The sequence below is a fragment of the Sinohyriopsis cumingii genome, chromosome 2 (genome assembly GCF_028554795.1).
Source record: "Sinohyriopsis cumingii isolate HCF-2022 chromosome 2, ASM2855479v2, whole genome shotgun sequence".
Taxonomy (NCBI): Eukaryota; Metazoa; Mollusca; class Bivalvia; order Unionida; family Unionidae; genus Sinohyriopsis; species Sinohyriopsis cumingii.
The window spans coordinates 40163044-40183725 of NC_142962.1; the positions used below are offsets into that span (position 1 = coordinate 40163044).

Below are 20682 nucleotides of genomic sequence, written 5' to 3' on the forward strand. Positions count from 1 at the left end.
TGAACTACATCCCGACCTGATCGTCCTGAACCAGGCCGAAACGACCTATAAACGGAGGAAGCAATTGATAACAAGTGTCAGCATGAATATAAGCGTGACGGTTGTTGGATCATGCAACACTGACCTTATTAGGTGATATTTTCATTATTACAGTACATGTAATTTTGCTTAAAAGTAAGATTTGTTACAAAAAAATAACATTCCTGAAACTTTGACTACTCGTTCCGATGTCAACCGATATCGGAACACGCTATACAAGCCCGTTATTTGGGTAGTAAGACAAAATAGTACTAAAACAAAAATAACGTGCTATGTTTTACTTTGTAGAACTAGGGTTGTCATAAGACGTGTTTTGGTGATGTTATTTGGGTGGCAGTATGTAACCTGGCTATGTTCAGTAAAGGTATTGTTAGGAGGTCCAACTAAACGCAACAAATGCAGTGCAAAGACGTTAAAGGATATTATTTTACTGAGTTGTATTGCTGTATTTCAGTTCGTCTTAATCTCTTTATTATTGTTTTGGTTATTTTTTTCTTCCATTTTAAAAAGATATTTTGATTATTTATATCTTTTGTCAGTCTTTTCCTACATATCTACTTATAATACATATACAAATTTATATACAAAACAGTTAACATAGTGTAACCAAAGGATTGTCAACCATCACACATTTGAAGGCTCCATTTCTGATGGAATAGTAAATATTAGCGTTTGTGGAGTTTTCTTTGTGTTTTGTGGGTATGAGTATGTGTGTGTGTGTGTGATTTGGATTTTTAATGTAGCTTTAACATTTTTTCACTCATAACGCTATGCTGTCTGCAGTGTGGCAGTTTTTAGTGATAACTAGCACTGGGGCATCATGCCACAGACATGTAGCATGATGTCCTACCCAGTCACATTATCCTGACACCAGGCTGACCAGTCCTAACACTAACCTCTTAATGCTGAGCTCCAAGCGAGGCAGCTGATAGTGCCATTTTTATAAGTCTTTGGTATGACTTGGTCAGAGTTCACACTCATGACATTTGAGGCAGATGCTCTAACCACTTAGGCCACTGGATTTGTCTTTGTAGCATGACACCATTTTTCAGCACATGATAGCCAGTATTTTTGGTGGAGGAAAAGTTTCCACCATCTGGGCTGTCAGAATTTCATGTAGTCTGCTGACGCAATCATCACATTTGACTGGTTTCCAGTCTCATGCAACTTGAAGTTAATGGTGGATTGACTTCATGTTATTACATTTATGTACTGCTCCCGTGGCCTAGTGGGTAGAGTGTCCACCTCGGATGTGGGAGGTCGTGGGTTCGATCCCGAGCTGAGTCATACCAAAGACTTACAAAAATGGTACTAACAGCTGCCTCGCTTGGTGCTCAGCATTAAGAGGTTAGTGTTAGGACTAGTTGGCCTGGTGTCAGGATAATGTGACTGGGTGGACATCATGCTACATGTCTGCGTAGACATCACTTTAAACTGTCACACTGCAGGCATTGTAGTGATATGACTGGGTTTTTTTTAAAGCTACATTAAAAAATTCAAATCACACACACATTACATTTCTACAGTAAATTGTGAATAGCATTTAATGTTGGGTTTTAAAATGTACATAAATTATGCACAAAGAATTTTGGCTTATTCTTGATGTACGCAATTTTGAAATTAATGTACATGTTAAAAAACATAACAAAAAGAATCTGAGATAGTTTCAGCAGTTTCCAATTTTGTTTAGTCTTAAGTCAGTCATTGTAATTGAAGACATGAAGAAAATTGTGGATTTTTAACATAAATCAAAATAAGGGATCAATTTTATATTTAAAATAAAAAAAGATTATGTCAGTTAATCAGTAAGATTTTAATTTTTTAATTTTGATCACATTAAACACATTTTTAAATTATATATTTGCCCATCCGAATTGTTTTAAGAAATTCTTTTCTTAAGAATATATGTTAGAAAGAGGGTGGATTTTATGTCTTGTACAATTTGACTTTTTGGAAAAGAACAGTTATATTCTTGTTATGGGGTATAGGTGGGAAACAAGACCAAATATTGTGAATTCTTTTTTAAAATTTTCTTTTTCCTTAATATTTAATTCAGTTTATAGATCATTGTTAGTTTGGTCTTTCAATTTGTGGACTTGGATGATCACTGTTTATTGAATGCTTAAATAAATGGACTTTACTGGATCATCATTTGTCAGGTCTAAAAATGTTGTATTAGAATCGACAATTTTTCGTTCTGTCTTTAAGTATGTGGATTTGGATTGATCATTGATGGTTCGGGTTTTAATTTTTGCTTTTATTTAAATTTTCAGCCTTATGGGTATTCCAAGTATTGTTAATTAAATAAATGACCCATTTTCACAGCTAATATTTTTCTTTATATAGCTATGTTCCACGCTTGCCTAAACAAGGGGAGACAATACAGGGCAGCCGATTTTCCATGGGATTTGGTGGCAAGGGAGCTAACCAATGTGTGATGGCAGCCAGACTTGGGGCCAAAGCTGCAATGGTGGCAAAGGTCTTTGAGAGGTTCATCAATTATAAAATATTTGAGCCTTAAGCTTGTTAGTTTTATCAGATAGTGAGACATTTAGATGTTATTTTTCTAACATTGGCAGTTACAGAGTTGTGTGGCTGTGAATTTGGCTTTTTATTTGATAATTATAAATCAGGGTTCTCATGCTATTGGGAAAAAGTTGGGAGAAATAATAATTTTTTCCCGACTGTGAAAAGTCCTTTAATTTCGCAAATACTGACGAAAGTCGGGAAAAAGCTGGGAATTTTCCGCTAGCACATGACACCCAAAACAATCACATACTTAAATCGTAACTAAACAGATTGTGAGTTAAATTTATCGATTTCTAACCAGAATATTTGGAGGGTGCAGTATGGATCATTTGGGTGCTTGCAATAATCAGATATGCTGAGTAAATCCAAATGCTTCACGGATTAGATTCGTCCAGTAGACTTTTATTTTCAAAGTCAGCTCAAAATCTGTATCTTTCCTTACATGGAAGGTGTGAAAACCAGTCTAGCAGCATAAGAGGCCAACATGGTGGTGGCAAAGCGTAACTGCACACCGGATGCCCTAGCAAATTTTAAATGTTGTTAGATCAAGTGATACATGCATGAAACCAATATGAAAATGACCTATTTTCTCAGAAAATGTAACTATTGTAATCATTATGTCATTAATCTGCTGAAGGATAAGATGAACTATGGCGTTGATGAAATGTGACCTGTTATAAAAAATATCGAACAACCCACATTTTTAAATGTTGTAGAGAAAAAAATAATTATAAAATATTAAATGAAAGTCGTATACTGGTTGTAATAAAAATACAAAAAACAAAAGAACACAGATTTTCCCTATTTATATATTTTGAGAACAACTAATTGAGTTTTGTTGTATCGTGTAACTACCACGTTGACGTGCTCTCTGCTTGATAAATCAGACTGGCTAGATTGCTAGTTTTACAAAAAGTATCAGACTTTTATTTAATGTAATTGAATTTATGTATCACGTGACAAATGGATTTCCAATGTCATTTGAGAGTTTTGAAGTCATGTGACTAGTAGTTTCTTCTAGTCTGTCAGCGGATTAAAGACATAACGATTATAATACTTGCCATTTCTGAGAAAATAAATTATTTTCCTATTGATTTCATACAGGTATAAGTAGATATAACATCAGGGATAATCCTGGGCTTCGCCAATGTCGCAAATTGCGATTTTTTTTCCTTATTGGCAACAAAAATATCCCATCTGGCGATTTTTTTGGCGACAGACTTTTTGGTTATTTAATGTGTACATACAATCATGGATTTGGACTGGATAAATTAAAAGGGAGAATGAAAGGAAGCCACAAACTTGACTAAGCAATGCATTGGAATCAATCTATTACACATACGATCCTTTGTTCGTATTGACAACCCCATCTTTACAGTGCATTGTTACATCATAATCTGCTTATGCTGACATCTGGGCTGAGTACTGTATCACAGTCAATCATGCTATCGAACTATACCTACAACTGACCAACTTCTGAAGACGTGAATAAAACAGATACAGTTAGCTGAATGGCTAATCCTTCTGTTGTTTTTTTTTTTTTGTTTTTTTTTTACATATACCAGTACAATAGTTTTGCTGAACCTTCATAGAAAACTGATAACCTTTGAAGTACCGACTACTGTGTATAAATACAAAGCAAATGGAAAAATCTCAATCACAATTAATCTGATGCCAGTGCAGCATTTTACTCATTGATCTTTTCCTTTTGCCATCAATCCGTGTTAAGGCTGCAGAGACTTAAACTCCACAACAAGAAATAGCAAAAACAGTTTTGCATAATTAATAATAATTATTTATTTCTCAAAATACAGGAGTGAAAGAATCCCAAAATTGGGTGTGAATTTATGCTTATATATACGGTCCAATATTGCCAGGTGTTGACTCATGTAAGTTTCATTCGTGGGAATGGAGATCCTATTTTGCTTGTCGGGAAGCTTTATACAGCATTCAGTGATCATTCTTGGGATCTAGGAAGCAATTCACAACAAGCTTTCTGAAGCTAGCCATAAGGGGGGGGTACTGCTGAGAGACTACTGGTGTCGCCTGTCAGCACTGTAGACTGTGAACGTGGATTCAGTAAGATGAACCTCATCAAAACTGACATCAGAAATAACTCTGCATCTCATCTCTCAAGAATTTAATGAGAATCAGCATGTACAGATGTGAAAAATTAGACTTTGAAACTGCATTCAACAAGTGGGCAGCCCTAAAATCACGACGGATCTTCATGTAACACTATGTAACATTTTGTTAATGCTTGTTGTAATTAGAGTATTAACTAACCCATCTTTTGTAATTTTCATTGCCTGTTACATTAACAGACTAAATTAACACTTGAAAACATGTACACTACTTGTTCTAGCAACACTTTTTGAAAATTGGCGACAAAATATTGAGGTTGGCGATTTTTTTGGCGACAGCTTTTTAAAAGCCAGGACCATCCCTGAACATACATTTAAATTGTCTAGGCCCGCTGGTAAGTGACTACCATTTGTTGCTACCGCACAGTGGCAGCAAATTCCAAATTTTTTATATGCAATTGCAATTACTTCACACCCAGATGTCCAAATATGAAAAATGGGGTGAAAATATTCGGAGGAAACCCAGATCAGAAAATGGACTGCTATTCATTTTAAGCTGAATTTGAAGTCCAAATTGTTGAATCTCAGAGCTAAAATGAGATTTTGTCATCCCTTGTATTATATATTAAAAACGATATGAGCCTCTATATCAATACAGGTTTGGGGACTCGTTTAACAAATTACAAGATGAGATGTTGATTTTACAGAAAATTCAGTCTTTGTTTATACAACAGTATATAATTTTGAAGGTTTTTTTGTCCAAATTGAAATCAACCCTTTTGAATTTTTTTTGAATGATGGATTTTTAAGCAGATTATTTTAAGGAGATTAGGTTGCTTAAAAAATCTTGTCTGGGATTTTACTGGCACAGTTAAATTCAGGGTAAACTCATTTCGTTACAAGACAAGATTCTAACTATTTGCGTTTATTGTTTTTTATACTGTAATAGGAAATGTTTAGTTTTTATAACATGCATATATATATATATATATATATATATATATATATATTGCTATAGAATTCTTTAGAATTAAAGCTTTGAAAAGAAACAAAACTAATTTATGTTCATTATTTTGTCCCCACTTACCAACATAATGCAGGTCAGCAAAATAAGGTTAGAATTTTTATTCTGTACATTGAAAGGGCTTTACATGCAATTTATAGGAATATAATCAAACTTGTTTCATGTGATACATTTTTTGGTTTTGTGCATGATCATTTTCTGACAGTTTTTTTGGAGAGTTTCAAGACATCTTTAGATTTAGAAATTTCATGTTTTATAATCTAAAATGTACTTTAATTCCATTCAGAAATGGTCATGTGTGAACCTTGAAAAATTAATTTCACCCTGGAAAACCCCTGAAAATGACCTGGAAATTTATCTTTAGAAAAGCATGGGAACCATGATAAATTCTTACAGAATATACTCACAAGTAAAGTCCAACTGTACAGACAGATCTGGGTCTTTGCAGTTGGACTATAAGCAAGTATGTAAAACTTACAGTGTAAATATTTCAGTTATTTTGGATGCTTGAACCCTTGGCTATGTACAAATTGCCATGTAGGTATTTTAGTGATTTTGGATTGTTTGGACCATTAGCTATGTACAGATTGCCATTTAAATATTTGGGTGATTTTGGATTGCTTGTCTGAAATCTTAGCTATGTACAAATTTAAAAAAGCTCAGTACTTTGGCATTCCATGGTGATCATCTTTAAGCAGTTTGTTTTAGATCCAGAGGTCTCGCTAGGATTTTAAAACTAGGAGTCCAGGACTCCCATTTTGGTAAAAATGGGAGTCCTACCATCAAAAGTTACAGTCCTTTCTTTCCTACAGAATCAACACAGACGTGAGTGCATCTATTTTTAGATGGAGAGGTTTTCATAATGTAATCACTCACTATAATATAGCTTCATTACAACAGTCCATTAACATGATCGCAAATTTATGGTTTATTTAGTTGTATACGCACTTGTAGTAATTTTAGGCAGATAAATAGTATCTGATTTGCTGTCCTTTTCCCTGAATTTTTGCAAATACGTGTCAAGTCAGAAAACAGCTTAGACCTTAAAGTACATCTCACGAATTCCACAACATAGCATTGTCCCATACGTTTCTGACCTACATAATTTGCATTTTAAAGTTAAATCTTTAATAAAATAATACGTAGGTTTTGGTTTCAATTATTTTTAAAAAAAATTCTGAATAGATTTGTCCGATGATTTAAGAAAACAGACAATCTAATAAACTGGTACATCCCAGACTTAGTGAAGTCCGCCATTACTTCCCGTTAGGCCTACTGGCTCACTTACAGTTTCAAACTAATTTATGACGAAATAGTGTATAAGAGGCAGTTAATATATATCCAGATCACCGATGTACCTCTTAAATAATCACAGGGCAAAGTCGTTGTCGCTTTCCTAACAGATGAAGGCGAAGTTTACATTTTTAGGCGACTTGTCACCCACTTACGAATGGCATTTTGTCTAAGTCTCAACATGTCTTGATTCTGAGGTCACGTGCACTGCTTATTCTGCTACATTCGGAAATGAACACAATAACGAAAGCTAAAGTTGTTTATTTGATGTACTTTTATAAATGACCACAAGTACATCTCTGGGTCTTTCTGCCTCTGACTTCAATCACTGTAAATATCAGTACATTTTACCACCCGGCCGCCAGTCAGAGCCTTTGAACTTGCTGTCCAGCTATTGCATCATGTTCTTTTTTATGTACTCTTATAAAATGGCAACATGTATGTACATCAAGGGGTCTTTCAGTCACTGAATTCTGTCATTGTAAATATCAGCACAGCTAATTGATCAACACATTTTCCCACAAAGCAGGTGGCTGAAGCAGGACTAGCAAGTCTTTGAATTTTGTCGCACACCTATTACATGCATACGGAGGGCTCCCGCCTCAGTGATTTTCTGTGTCCCATGCGTAATTAAGTGTTTCCAAGATCTCTGAGATGAAAAAGCTGCAGCTATTAATGTTTAAGTAACTAAATGAAGCATCTGCTGTTGCATGCATGGAATGGTTTGGGGATTAAGAAATCCAGAGTACGACATAATCTTTCAGTCATATGTCCTGAAAGGTACATTAAGGAACCTACAGATCACATGACCATAAAATCTAAGGTAAAGTTCATATTAAGTTTTTCTGGGATGGACTTTTTGTACATCTGTTATCATAAAAGACAAGACTGATCTGAAATGATTTAGCAGAATTAAAATTCCAAATTCCTGCGGAGTCTTTGTTGTAGCTATGGGATTAATTAAAAATTCAGTGTTGTTTTTCAGTATTTATCATGTTACAAACTGTTAGTTGCCAAATCACACAGCAAATAATGTGGCTTGCCTGAAGGGTATTAATTCCTTTATTTTGATCTTGCTTTTCTAAAATATTCTGTATCAGTTTTATAGTCTTATTTCAGTATGCGAGTTTCCCTTTATGGCTTCTTGTATGTACCTATATATATAGAATAAAGGGTTATCCATCAGCACTGTGATAGCTGTGTCAATATCAAACAAGTAATTCAAACATTGGTATCCGATCAAAGGTTTTGAACATTACATGGCATGGTCTTAGTATTTTATCTAAATTGGGCATGAATTCTGAGCAGAAGCTCAATATTTAAAGCAGAGTATATGTTATTTTAATGGATCTAAAAATAACTCTTAGATTTAATACTTTCATAGATGAGTTCAGCATGATTTGACTGATTCACTATTGTCGTGAGTAACCAACTTTCATTTCTATAAACCTATTTTCATGTTCATTAATAGGCTAGGATAACTAAGTGACTCCTTATGGATGAAATTAATACTGTTGGTAAATGGTTATAATGATGGGCTAGGATAACTACAGTGACTCCATACAAATTAAATTAAGACTGTTGGTAAATGGTTATAGTGATGGGCTAGGATAACTGCAGTGATTCCATACAAATTAAATCAAGACTGTTGGTAAATGGTTATAGTGATGGGCTAGGATAACTGCAGTGACTCCATACAAATTAAATCAAGACTGTTGGTAAATGGTTATAGTGATGGGCTAGGATAACTGCAGTGACTCCATACAAATTAAATCAAGACTGTTGGTAAATGGTTATAGTGATGGGCTAGGATAACTGCAGTGACTCCATACAAATTAAATCAAGACTGTTGGTAAATGGTTATAGTGATGGGCTAGGATAACTACAGTGACTCCATACAAATTAAATTAAGACTGTTGGTAAATGGTTATAGTGATGGGCTAGGATAACTACAGTGACTCCATACAAATTAAATTAAGACTGTTAGTAAATAGTTATAGTGATGGGCTAGGATAACCAAGTGACTCCTTACGGATGAAATTAATACTGTTGGTAAATGGTTATAGTGATGGGCGAGGATAACTACAGTGACTCCATACAAATTAAATTAAGACTGTTGGTAAATAGTTATAGTGATGGGCTAGGATAACTACAGTGACTCCATACAAATTAAATTAAGACTGTTGGTAAATGGTTATAGTGATGGGCTAGGATAACTACAGTGGCTCCATACAGATTAAATTAAGACCATTGGTAAATGGTTATAGTGATGGGGATGCAATGATTATACAAAGTAAAACATTGACTGTGACAGTTACAATGGGGAGGGGTGGGAGCTATCCCACCCCAGTCATAACCATCAGGGTTGGCATATTGCATTGTAGGACTATGGGTCCAAATGTTATTGTGTTATTGTCATTTGACCCCCATTCTACAGTTCCTATATCTACCTATGGTTTTCTTTCATTTGTAACAATCTGCAGTGGAAGTAATAATGCTCTGCAATAATTTTCATGGTAGATTTTGAGTTTCCCAGCTTTGAGAGAGGGTCTACATAGGAGATCTGACTTTTTTTGAGATTTAAATCATTTTTCGTTTCTGGCCATCATTCCTCTTTGAGAGATCCAAATTGTTTTGGTTTGTGATCATCCTGCTATTCAACTGGCAAGTGACTAAAGTTGAGATGGTTCATTCAGAATGCTTGATAATTTAGATTATGAAATACTGTCCACTTCAGAAGGCACAATAGATATTGACGAGTCAGTGTGTCCAATGTCTCCATCTATGAAATATACCTGGTATGGCAAATTCAGCAAATATTTTCAAATATTCTACCATTTGGGACACAAGAATTGCATGCAAATTATGGGTCACAGCCAACCTTGACCTAGCATCCAGTTTTATCCAGTATTGTCAGAGAAAGAGTGATTTTTTATTTCTCTAAAATATTTCAAAGATTTGTTATTTGATTCTCTCAAAATGATTTTTCAGGAGAAAAAAAGCCAACTAACATTTTTATTTAATTTTGAAGGCATGCAGTATATTTGCCTCTTTTCATTGTTTACATTGGTTACTTATCATATGACTCTATTTATAGAACGTGCCATAAAATAATTCTCCAGTCAGTTTATACAGAAATAAACACAGCTTGGGCTGATCGCATGGTTGCAGAGGTCTCAGAAATGCTTAATCACATGTATCTTTTTACCTGAGACACAGCAAATCATTTATACAAGAGTCCTCCATATGCACACATTTGCCAGATGGCAGATTCAAGGGCTTGGCAGTCCTGCTTCAACCATCTGCTGAAATATGTTGATCAAATGATCATTTTAGTTGTGCTGATATTTACAACAAAAAAATGCAGTGGCTGAAAGACTCCCAGATGTACATGTAGTCATTGTAAGAGTACATCTGAAGAACATGACCCAATATGTTGGCGGCAAGTTCAAAGACTTGATTAGCTGCAGAGTGGTGGGAAAATGTACTGATATTTACAATGACTGAATACAGAGGCATAAAGACCCAGTGATGTGCTTTTGTGTAAGTTTATATCAAATGAACAACTTTACCTTTCATTATTGTGTTCATTTCCAAGTGTAGCCGAGTAAGCAGTGCATGTGACTTTGAAAACAAGACATGTCAAGAGTTAGACAAAATGCTGTGTGCAAATTTGGAAAAGTATTTTGGGGCAAATTGGCAAAGATTGTAATGAGATTAAACAGTGCTAGAAGTTGCTAGAACTGATCACATGGAACACTATGTGTGATGCCTAGCATAGTGCATGGAGTAAGACATTTCCTTGGCCTGACATAATTCGCTCTCACTTTAATGGACAAATAAGAGTTATATATATATCAGTGATATAAAGAAATTAGAAAATTAAACTCAGTGGCAACCACTGGTTCTACTCCTTTGGAAATTAAGCCATTTCAGGTATTCCCAATATGCTTCTGGTAGGGGACTGCAACTTTTGCTGGTGGGACTCCTGTTTTTTTCAAAATAGGAGTCCCTGACTCCTCATTTTAAAATCCTAGTGAGACCTCTGGGTTTGTTCTGACCAATGGAAATTTTCCTTACATATTTCAACTAATGCAATTGCAATTTTTATAGTGATAATTTGAAAGTTATTCAAATCATTAGCATATTTCAATGTTGCACTTTACAATTCAGGTTGGAGCAGACTCATTTGGTGAGAACTTTATCAAGAATTTTAAAGACAATGGAATAAATACAGGTAAAGCATTTACTGAAAGCAGGATTTTTTTTATTATTACTTATGAACCTCAAATTATTTTCATAGCTTACTGGAACTATTCATGTTTACATGCTCATGATTTACAGAATTTTCATAAATGTTTACCATATATACTCACTTACAAGACCAACTGCAAACTGCACAGATCCATACATTATGCGCCAGAAGATCTGGGTCTGTGCTCTTTGTTAGAAGTAATCAGTAGAACAAACAACATAGACCCCACAGCATATTAGGATCATTGCAGTTTAATTCAGCTTTAAAGCAAATACATATGGTACATGTATCTTCAGGCCATTAAATGTGTACACTTTGGAAATTACAGTCAAGGTATGTTGTTTTTATTAATGACTTCATAGGCTTTTGGTATTTACCTCCCTTCTATTTACTCTCAGCTACCAGTGCATTACATCCTCAATTAAATGTATATAGCAAAAATAGATTCTGAAAAAAAATTAAGTTTATACACCTTTTGTATTTTAAAGTTAAGGATAATTAGAATAAATCTGGAATCAAAAATACACTTTAGGTAAGGTGTAATTTTTCTTCGGCTGAGGCAAAAGAAACATTAAGCAAATTACAGTCTTTAAGGATGTATGTATTAATGAGCCTTCCATCTTAAACAGACACTTTTTTTTATATAGTTTAAACCTAATTGTAAGTAAAAAATAAAATTGAGTTACCCACAGTAAACAACAGCCTTTCTTGGTGACGTTTCTCACCACATGTGGCAGCCAAAGACAGGCTGAACTATACTATTTTCTTTGGTTGACAGCTATTCAAGGATTCAAGGTTGACCCAGTAGATAATATACACCGTTTTCAGTAGAGTTTAATCTTAAAGTTAAGAGAGTCTGATTGGATTGAGTTATCAAATAGCAGCTTACTTTCAGTTGTTTAAATTTTTAATGATAATATTTTTCAGACTTTGTGACAGTTACAGATCAGAGCACAACAGGGGTAGCGCCTATTTGTGTTGAAGAAGCAGGTAAAGATGTTCTATATATTTTCATCAATCTGTCTTATTTTTTTGATGTACAAAGTATCTCAAACAGCAACATTTTGACCCAGAGTTGGTGTCACAGAAGTTGCTGACAGATTGAGTCATCATTGTTCATTTCACATTGATTATGAGCAAACAGCATACACCCAGATCTGAAGTCACAGAAGTTGCTGACAGATTGAATCAGCATTGCTCATTTCACATTATGAACAAACAGCATACACCCAGATCTGATGCATTATCAGACAGCAGTCCATGTACAGTTTGATCTGTGTTATACGTGACTAAATATGCAGCAATGTAACATGAACTTCAATCTATTATATCTCAAATGAAGTTCAACTGCCTTGATTTCCTAGTTTGTCTCCAAGTATGGATAAAATTCTTGGACATGTAAACATCACATTCATTTATAGTCAAGGGCTTGAAATCTTAGGCTTAAACTGTGTAGAAGGATGCATACAACACTATTCACACACACACACAGACACACCACTAGACTTGGATGCCATTAGGATGTCATGGCTCTAAGGAAAATTTTTTATTGCTATACATTGGTGGTTATAATGCCACCAGTTGTATGGTTAATTGATGCTTGAAATATGTGATAGTATGATAAAAAATGTAAATAAAAAAGTCAGAAAATATAGTCACTTTGTATAATTGTTAATTTGACTAAATCACCAGATAAATGAACATGATGTTAAGGGATCATCACACCAAGAAGTTACTAGAGCAAACTTTTATTTTTATACACCAGCCTTTGGGTGAAGAATAGCACATCCTCCATCCATCATTTTCCTATTTCGTTTCTTCACAATAACTCAAGTTCTCCACTTTGTAGCGTTACCAAACTTTGGAATTAGCAGCAGGGAAGAAAATCAATTTTGGAACCAGAAGGTCAAAAATGAAACTGTTTCCACACAATAACAGTATGCCAGATTCTTGATAATGTAAAAAGGCTTGCATTTGAATATGAATAACTATTGATATAGGGATCAAATACTGAGGTAATAGTTTCTCGGAGAATACAAAAGTTTTCACAATATTATGAGATGCTTGTCATGAACTTTGACCCAACTTTGCGGATTGCTTTGAGACATGGAATACACTATTCATTTTGGGATCGAAAGGTTTAAAGGTCATGGTCAGACTTCAAGAAGGAAAATATCTCCAAGAATGTTGAGAATCAGGATTCCTGCTTCACTCTCTTTACGGGTGGATTTTTTAAAAATTTCTTATTGATTTGACTTTTAGCTTTATGTTTTCATAGTTTTATATATTGAGTTAAATATCATCATTTGTGTTTTTTTTTTTTTATTTTACAGCTGGTACACAGGAACTGCAATTTCTGACACACTGCCGACATTGTAACAGTAAACAAACATAACTTCAGCTAGCTTCAGTTTATTTTGTGCATGATTCGTAATTAATGGGCCAAAATATAGAACCAGCCGGTAGAGCCAAATTAGTTTATTTTGGTGTGAACCAAAGAAATTCAAAGGGGCATGTCCAATCCATTTGCAAGAAATCATAATAATAAAGTAAAAAAACAATTTAATTATTAAAGTACTACATAAGTTGCAACATTTTGTTTCTTCATAATTGTAGGTCAGAATTCTATAGTCATTGTTCCTGGGGCTAATCTGCTCTTGTCTGAGGAAGATGTCGATGCTGCCAAGTCATTGATCACATCCTCCAAAGTCGTTATCTGCCAGCTAGAAATAAATCCACAAACAACACTGGCAGCTCTAAAGTTGGCCAAAAAGTTTGGAGGTATTGTGGAGTTTTCATGAGAAACAATTGTTTAAATTGGAAGATGTGGTAGAAATGGTTTTGTTATGGAGACTTGTAACTTGTACAGTGTACTTGTTTTTATTTAAATTTAATTTAAATTATGTATCATTTATTAGCAATTGCTGGTCATAGAACATAAGAGCTTATGGGATGGCGTGTTCATCATCCGACATCCATCCATTAGGAGAAGCTTTTATTGCTACTTTCCTTCTTTAAGGATTAACATTAAACTTTACTCAAGCATTCATCCCAAGGTCTAGTTGATCCTAAACAAAATTGGCGATGCTCTGATTACAGTTTGACTTCTACTGTGGCCAGTCTGAAAATCTGGATATTGCTATTCCTCCTCAATAGAAAGTTATGGTGACAATTGGTTTTCACCAGATGACTTCTCATGATGTCTAGTTGGTCCAAAATGAAAAATGGTTCTGCCTGGACGTCTAATATGGCTGCCACAATCATGACCTTGAAGTCTTATGATTGCTACTCTGAAATGGGTGGTCATATTAGTATCGGAGTTGAAATGAAAGACTTCTTACAATGTCTAGTTAGTCCTAAAAGAAAATGGTCAATCTAACAGCCAATATGGCCACCATGATCTAAATATTTAAAATCTGTTTATTGCTACTCCTCCTTAATGAAAAGTTATATTGGCATGGAGTTTTCACCAGAAACCTTCTTATAATATCTAGTTGATGTCTAGTTGATCTTAAATAAAAATGTTGCTATCTGGCATCTGGTATGGCCACCAGAGCAGCCATCTTGACAATCTTGTTATTGCTGTTGAAAAGCTATGTCAGCATCAGATTTTCACCAGAAGACATCTTATGGTGTTTATTTGGTCTAAAAACAAGTGCACTAATCTGACATCCAGTGTGGCAACCAAAGTGGCTATTGTTACTCATTCTAGAGGAAAGTCATATCAACATTGGGTTTTCACCAGAAGACTTCTCATGACATCAACAATGGATTTTCACCAGAAGACTTCTCATGACATCAACATTGGGTTTTCACCAGAAGACTTCTCATGACTGAGTACTAAAGGAAAATGCTGAGGATCTGGTATTGAGTATGGCTGAAATGGCAACCAGATTTAAAATCTTGTTATTGCCACTTATCCGAAATGGAAAGCCTCATTGACTTGATGTTTCACCAGAAGACTGATTATGATATCTATTTGGTCTTGAATGAAAATGGTGCTGATCAGACCTCAAATATGGCCGCTACAATGAACATATTGAAAATCTTGTCACCAATTCTCCAGAATGGATGGTCATAACATGATGGGCTATTCATGAAAAGTCTTCTAATGGTATCTAGTTTATTCTAAAACAACATGGTGCTTATCTTAAATCCACTATGACTACCACAGTGGCTAATTTGAAACTCTTATCACAATATTATTGGAGATGGTTTCCACACTTGGCATTTAAAAAGAGGAAATGGTGTTATCCTATCTTCCTGGACATAAAATTTAGACAGTAGTGTGTCAGTCCCATTGAAAGATTTCAAGAATACAGTACATCTCACCACATTAACAAATAAAACTCATTTACTGAGGAAGTAAAGATTTTCAGTATTTCAAAAATCTCTCAGAATCAGTTGGTGAAGAGCTTGTAAAACTTTCAGAACACACCACAACTGTTTTAATATCCAAATTCTTGTTACAGTAATTTTTTATTGGAGCTTACCAGTATCCCAAAACAAAATTATGGTAGGAAAGGTTCACATTATAGATTTTGTAAACAAAAGCAGACTTGTTTGCATACTGATTTCCAGCAAAATAATTGGAAACGTGTAGCAAAGTTTGCTACATTTTTGTCTGCATTCTTTAATTTTTTTGTAGTGCTGACTATATTTAACCCTGCTCCAGGATTGGCTAATTTAGACACAGAGTTCTACACTCACTCAGACATAATCTGTCCAAATGAAACTGAGGTAAGTCAAAATATTGATTAGCTTTACTAAATACACCATAACTTACTTCATTATATTGTCACATAACATATAGCAATATCAGACAGTAAAGTCACCGAGTAATGCAAATTATAGAATTTCACATCTGTGTACATCAAACAAAGCTTATGAAACTTATTCATTAACATTACGTCATCATGGCACAAAATATAATTTACCTTATTACCTTTGATTCTTTGTGCACATATTCATCATTTTTATTTTTTGGGGCTGTATAAGTATATATAGGAAATAAAAGTTTCAGTCCAACCTCTCCTTATGACCACCTCTGTCAAGTAACCCAGCTCTCCCTGACTTAAGCCGACTTACTTCACAATTTACACTTGTTTCATTGTTAATAGGTTAAGCATCCACACCAATCTTGACCATTCACTGTGATTTTCTGACTACAAATACACCAGGTCATGCAATGAACAGCTTTCATTATTGTTGTTTGTTTTTAGTTCCCATCAGTACATTATCAGAGCATGAGAGTGTGCTTGTATAATACAAAGACAAAGCACAATAGATGAAACAACAAAAATAGCTAGAATAAACGAACCATGCAGTGTTTTGACAGTGGATGAGAAAGTACAAGTTACAAGGGACCTGGAAAAGGACAAAAGAAGCTACTGGCAACTGACCACAGAATTTGTAGTTGGGAAAAATCAGGCTCAGTCCATACCTTAGCAAAATTAAAAAAATTTGGAAGATAAGAAAGAAGTATACTTTTGAAGAAAATACTACCATATTCCAACAGAATTAAGAACTTATTTGGAAATGTTTCCAGGATATGATTTGAGAAACATTAATGTGAGTGGTCATTTAATCCAAGAAAAGTCTTTACCAGAGCTGCTGACTTCTAAAAATCACAAACCTGAATTCCACAAGCATGGACTCCAGTTTCAATTGCCCAATCAGGTCCTATTTTTTTATATTATTTGTAATAAAATATTACAATTGCTTTACTGTAAATATGACAAGGAATAACAAATCAAATTAAATTGTACGTTTATTCAGATCCCAAAATAATTTTCAAGTGTAGTAATGTTATCTTTCAAGTCGGATGGTAACATTGTCCAATGGCTCTATCCATGTCATCCTTGCTCACTGGATCAGCAGAGTTGATGTTCATTAGCATCTGATGTGTGGTTTGCTTTATACAATTTCTCATTATACTTTTTATGTTGTTCATAGGAACTAATTAATATGTTTGTCCTGTGTTGCATTACACTAGTGTAAGCATGATCATGGGACAGCTCAATTATTATTCATTCAACTTGAACATGAATTTGAAAAATCTTGAATAATGCTTTTGTTGTTGTTGTTGTTGTTGTTGTAGGGTTTAACGCCATTTTTCAGCACACGATAGGCTATACATGGCGGCCAGTTTTAATGGTGGAGGAAGAACCCGGGAAAACCACAGAAAGAACCACCAATCCTCGAGAAGCTACTGGCAAGCTTTCTCACATACCCACATTGGCCGAATCTGAGACTTGAACCTATGCAGACAGAAGTGAGATGGCAGTGATCCGTAACGGAGAGCGCTTTAGACCACTCCGCCACTCGGGGCCCCTTGAATAATGCAATAACAATTAAACAAAACAAAAATTTGTATGTGCTTCTGTAAAAAATAATTTTTTGGGTTGGTCTTTCTTGTTATTTCTCCTCCACCAAAGGACAGCTGATTTTTAATCAAAGAATCAAGAGCCATCTTGGACCTTTGTTCCCTTTATTATTTCTAACACCTCAACAAATATCTTGCATTAGGCCTTAAACTCTCCAGATTACAACAATAAGGTAATCAATTAACAGCTTGTTGTAAGATGGCCTTAATCCCATTACTCAGTCACGCATTGTTGCATTGGAACAGCTGGACAGTAGAGCAGTTAGGGTCCCCATTAGACTTTTTCTGGCTTGTTTCTGTCATAAGTGGCTATAATGCATGAAAAACCTGACCATTTTCACCTCATGAAAACTTCAGATCATGAGATTTGAGCAATCTCTGTGAGCCTTACTAAATATAACGTTTTGATCAGAGATATGGCAGAAGCCATTGACAGGCATCTGCAGTGAATCTTCTCAAGTTTCTATCTCAGAGATCTAGCATGGCAGAGACAAGAACTGAATCTGGTTTGGTCCACTGGTTATGGTCTAAAACATCAACAGTCTCTCCATGTGTGGGGATGTCATATATTTGCTGGATTTACCTTATTTTTCTTGGCAAGAAAAGGTCTTTCATTTCATTATGATTGTATTGACATTATGTGTTTTGAGACCATTGGTTGGTCTGCCTTCATCATTGGAGAGCATTTTATCCTTCATGTATGGACTCTAGCCACTTATCTTTTGATGGGTACCCATGACTGAGTTGAGATGCTTATGTATTTCCTTTTTCTATATCCTGTAGTTGGTTAGGAAACGTATTTGATGGAGGAAGAAAGTTTCTAGCAAACTGTTTGTCTCTGAGAATACTTACTTGCAAACAATACTGTAAAACCTCCCTTCAAATGAGAACGGCCTCCTAAGGTTTCTCTTAGCTGATAATAATAAACATCTGGTTGATGGGTAGCCACAGAGCAGATGGTAAGGCAAGTTAATGGAAAGAGTTTCTTCCCTTTTACAATATGCCAATATAGATGAAAATGATGAATATTTTGTCATTCTGTATGGATTGGATGCAGGAGTAGCAGAGCTTTTTTCCCCTAGTGGTATCAGGTATGTGATTTTGGAGAAACCTAGTTTATTTTTAAAATCTACTTTTGGGGAGAATCTGTTACAGTAATTACACAAAAGACTAACCAATATTCGAAACAAAAATCTCCAGAATTATAATTTTTGTATATCTATTTTTTATGTGTTTGCTTAAAATCTGACATAGTATATTGTAATGTTCTCTATTAATCCATCTGTTAACATTTGTTTTGCAGTGGTTTTTATTTAACATGAAACTTTGTCTATATATATATATATATATATATATATATATATATATATATATCAGACAGAAGGAAAGTGCTGTCCATGAATTCCTATAGAAGACTGTTTGATAATAGTAAGCAGAATAAATATTTTGATACAAATAATACTATCATACAGGTTAGAGAGTTTTAATAAAAAATTCCCTACCCATATGATAGTAGTATATATATATATATATATATATATATATATATATATATATATATATATGCTAGATAATGTATCAAGTACTTAGCCTAGTCCCCTGCCTGAAAGTCAGTGTCATGACAACGAAAATGTAATTTTGTGACTTGAATCCTTGACCAGATTACAACTTTTTAACTACTTAAGATTTTTAAATGAAACTTTGCTGAAGAATAATAGATCATGACTTGATGGTGTTGTCCATCATGACTTGATGGTGTTGTCTATCATAGTAATGACCACAACAGAAGGGTCAAAGTCACTTTGAGGGAAATTGTAATTCTGTGACTTTTATGTATGACCCGAGTAAACTTTTTGAACCACAAAGAATATACAAATGAAACTTGTCAATTATGTAGGTCACAAGACAGTCATATTATATGCCATTTGACTTGGTTTTGTAATCAGGATAAAGCATCATGAAATTTTCACAACTTTTTTTGGTCACCAAAAGGTTCACTGTTTGCTTATCTGTAATTTGCACATTAAATAACCATGTTGCTGTCAACAGTAATTGTCACTTTCAAATATTTAAAACCCATTAAAAAATTCTAATTTGCAGCATTTTCTTTTATATTTATCCTGATAAATTTTCTCAATTCAGGCAGAAATTTTGACAGGACTACCAGTAAAATCAATTGAGGAGGCGAAGATGGCAGCTAAAATGCTTCTGAAACGAGGCTGTGGTAAAGTTATTATCACTCTTGGTGATCAGGGGTCAGTCATTGCCACAACAGATACATCAGAGGTCAAACATGTTCCAGCTCAGAAGGTCAAGGTAGTGGACACAACAGTATGTGCTATTTTTCTTCCATTCTATATTTATTTCCTATTTTTACGTATGTTCATTTGTCTCACCAACAATTGAAAATGGAGAGATAGATTTTGCTTTTCCAGCGCGGACAGTGATGAACCATGTTCATATTTTGCTGCAGTGTTTTCAACATTATACTAAGCATAATCTTTTCTAATAAAACAACTTATTTTTGTTGTATTTGTGCAGGAAATAGGAATTGCAATGCATTGTTTATTGTCATCTACAATCAGTCAGATTTACTACACTTATTTTCATTAAAGTTTTATTGTATATTTTTCTTCAAGTGATCAAGGCAAAAGGGTATTCAATTGGCTCAACATGCCAAAACGTTATTGCAAACTTCATCAATTCAGAAAATCTTCCTAAAACACAAATCAGACATCAGTCACTGATGCTCAACATCGCTCAGGCCCAATATCAAATCTTGTTCTCCCTACATTTTGTTAGTAACATCATTGAAACAGTGGTGTCATTCCCAGCTTAAGTTGGAAACTCTTACCTGAATTATAGCTATTGGTAGGTAGCTCTAAGTCTGGCATGATGCATCTCATGAAAGGAGGAGATTGGTAATCTGCAGTCTTATAACTTCCAAAAGTGTGACACAGTAGTCCATATCATGCAGCCTTGAAAACTGGCACAAATAGAAGCTAAAACAAAATATTTAAACAGACAACACACTGCATTTTTTGAAATTCTACTATATTTATAAAACAGGCAA

General features: G+C 34.5%; 1 protein-coding gene across 2 annotated transcripts in view; it reads left to right on the top strand.

The window, feature by feature from the left end:
* LOC149804697 (ribokinase-like) overlaps positions 1-20682 on the top strand; it is a 24495-nt gene continuing 3813 nt past the window's right edge. The window contains exons 1-7 of one of the 2 annotated variants that reach the window (XM_089943188.1): positions 1-132; positions 2386-2518; positions 11143-11206; positions 12152-12214; positions 13841-14005; positions 15873-15964; positions 19752-19940. In XM_089943188.1, coding sequence (XP_089799314.1) covers positions 83-132; positions 2386-2518; positions 11143-11206; positions 12152-12214; positions 13841-14005; positions 15873-15964; positions 19752-19940 — 756 coding nt within the window. In that variant the 5' untranslated portion in view covers positions 1-82. The remainder of the gene's footprint in view (positions 133-2385; positions 2519-11142; positions 11207-12151; positions 12215-13840; positions 14006-15872; positions 15965-19751; positions 19941-20682) is intronic. The other variant, XM_089943195.1, reaches the window with a different exon arrangement.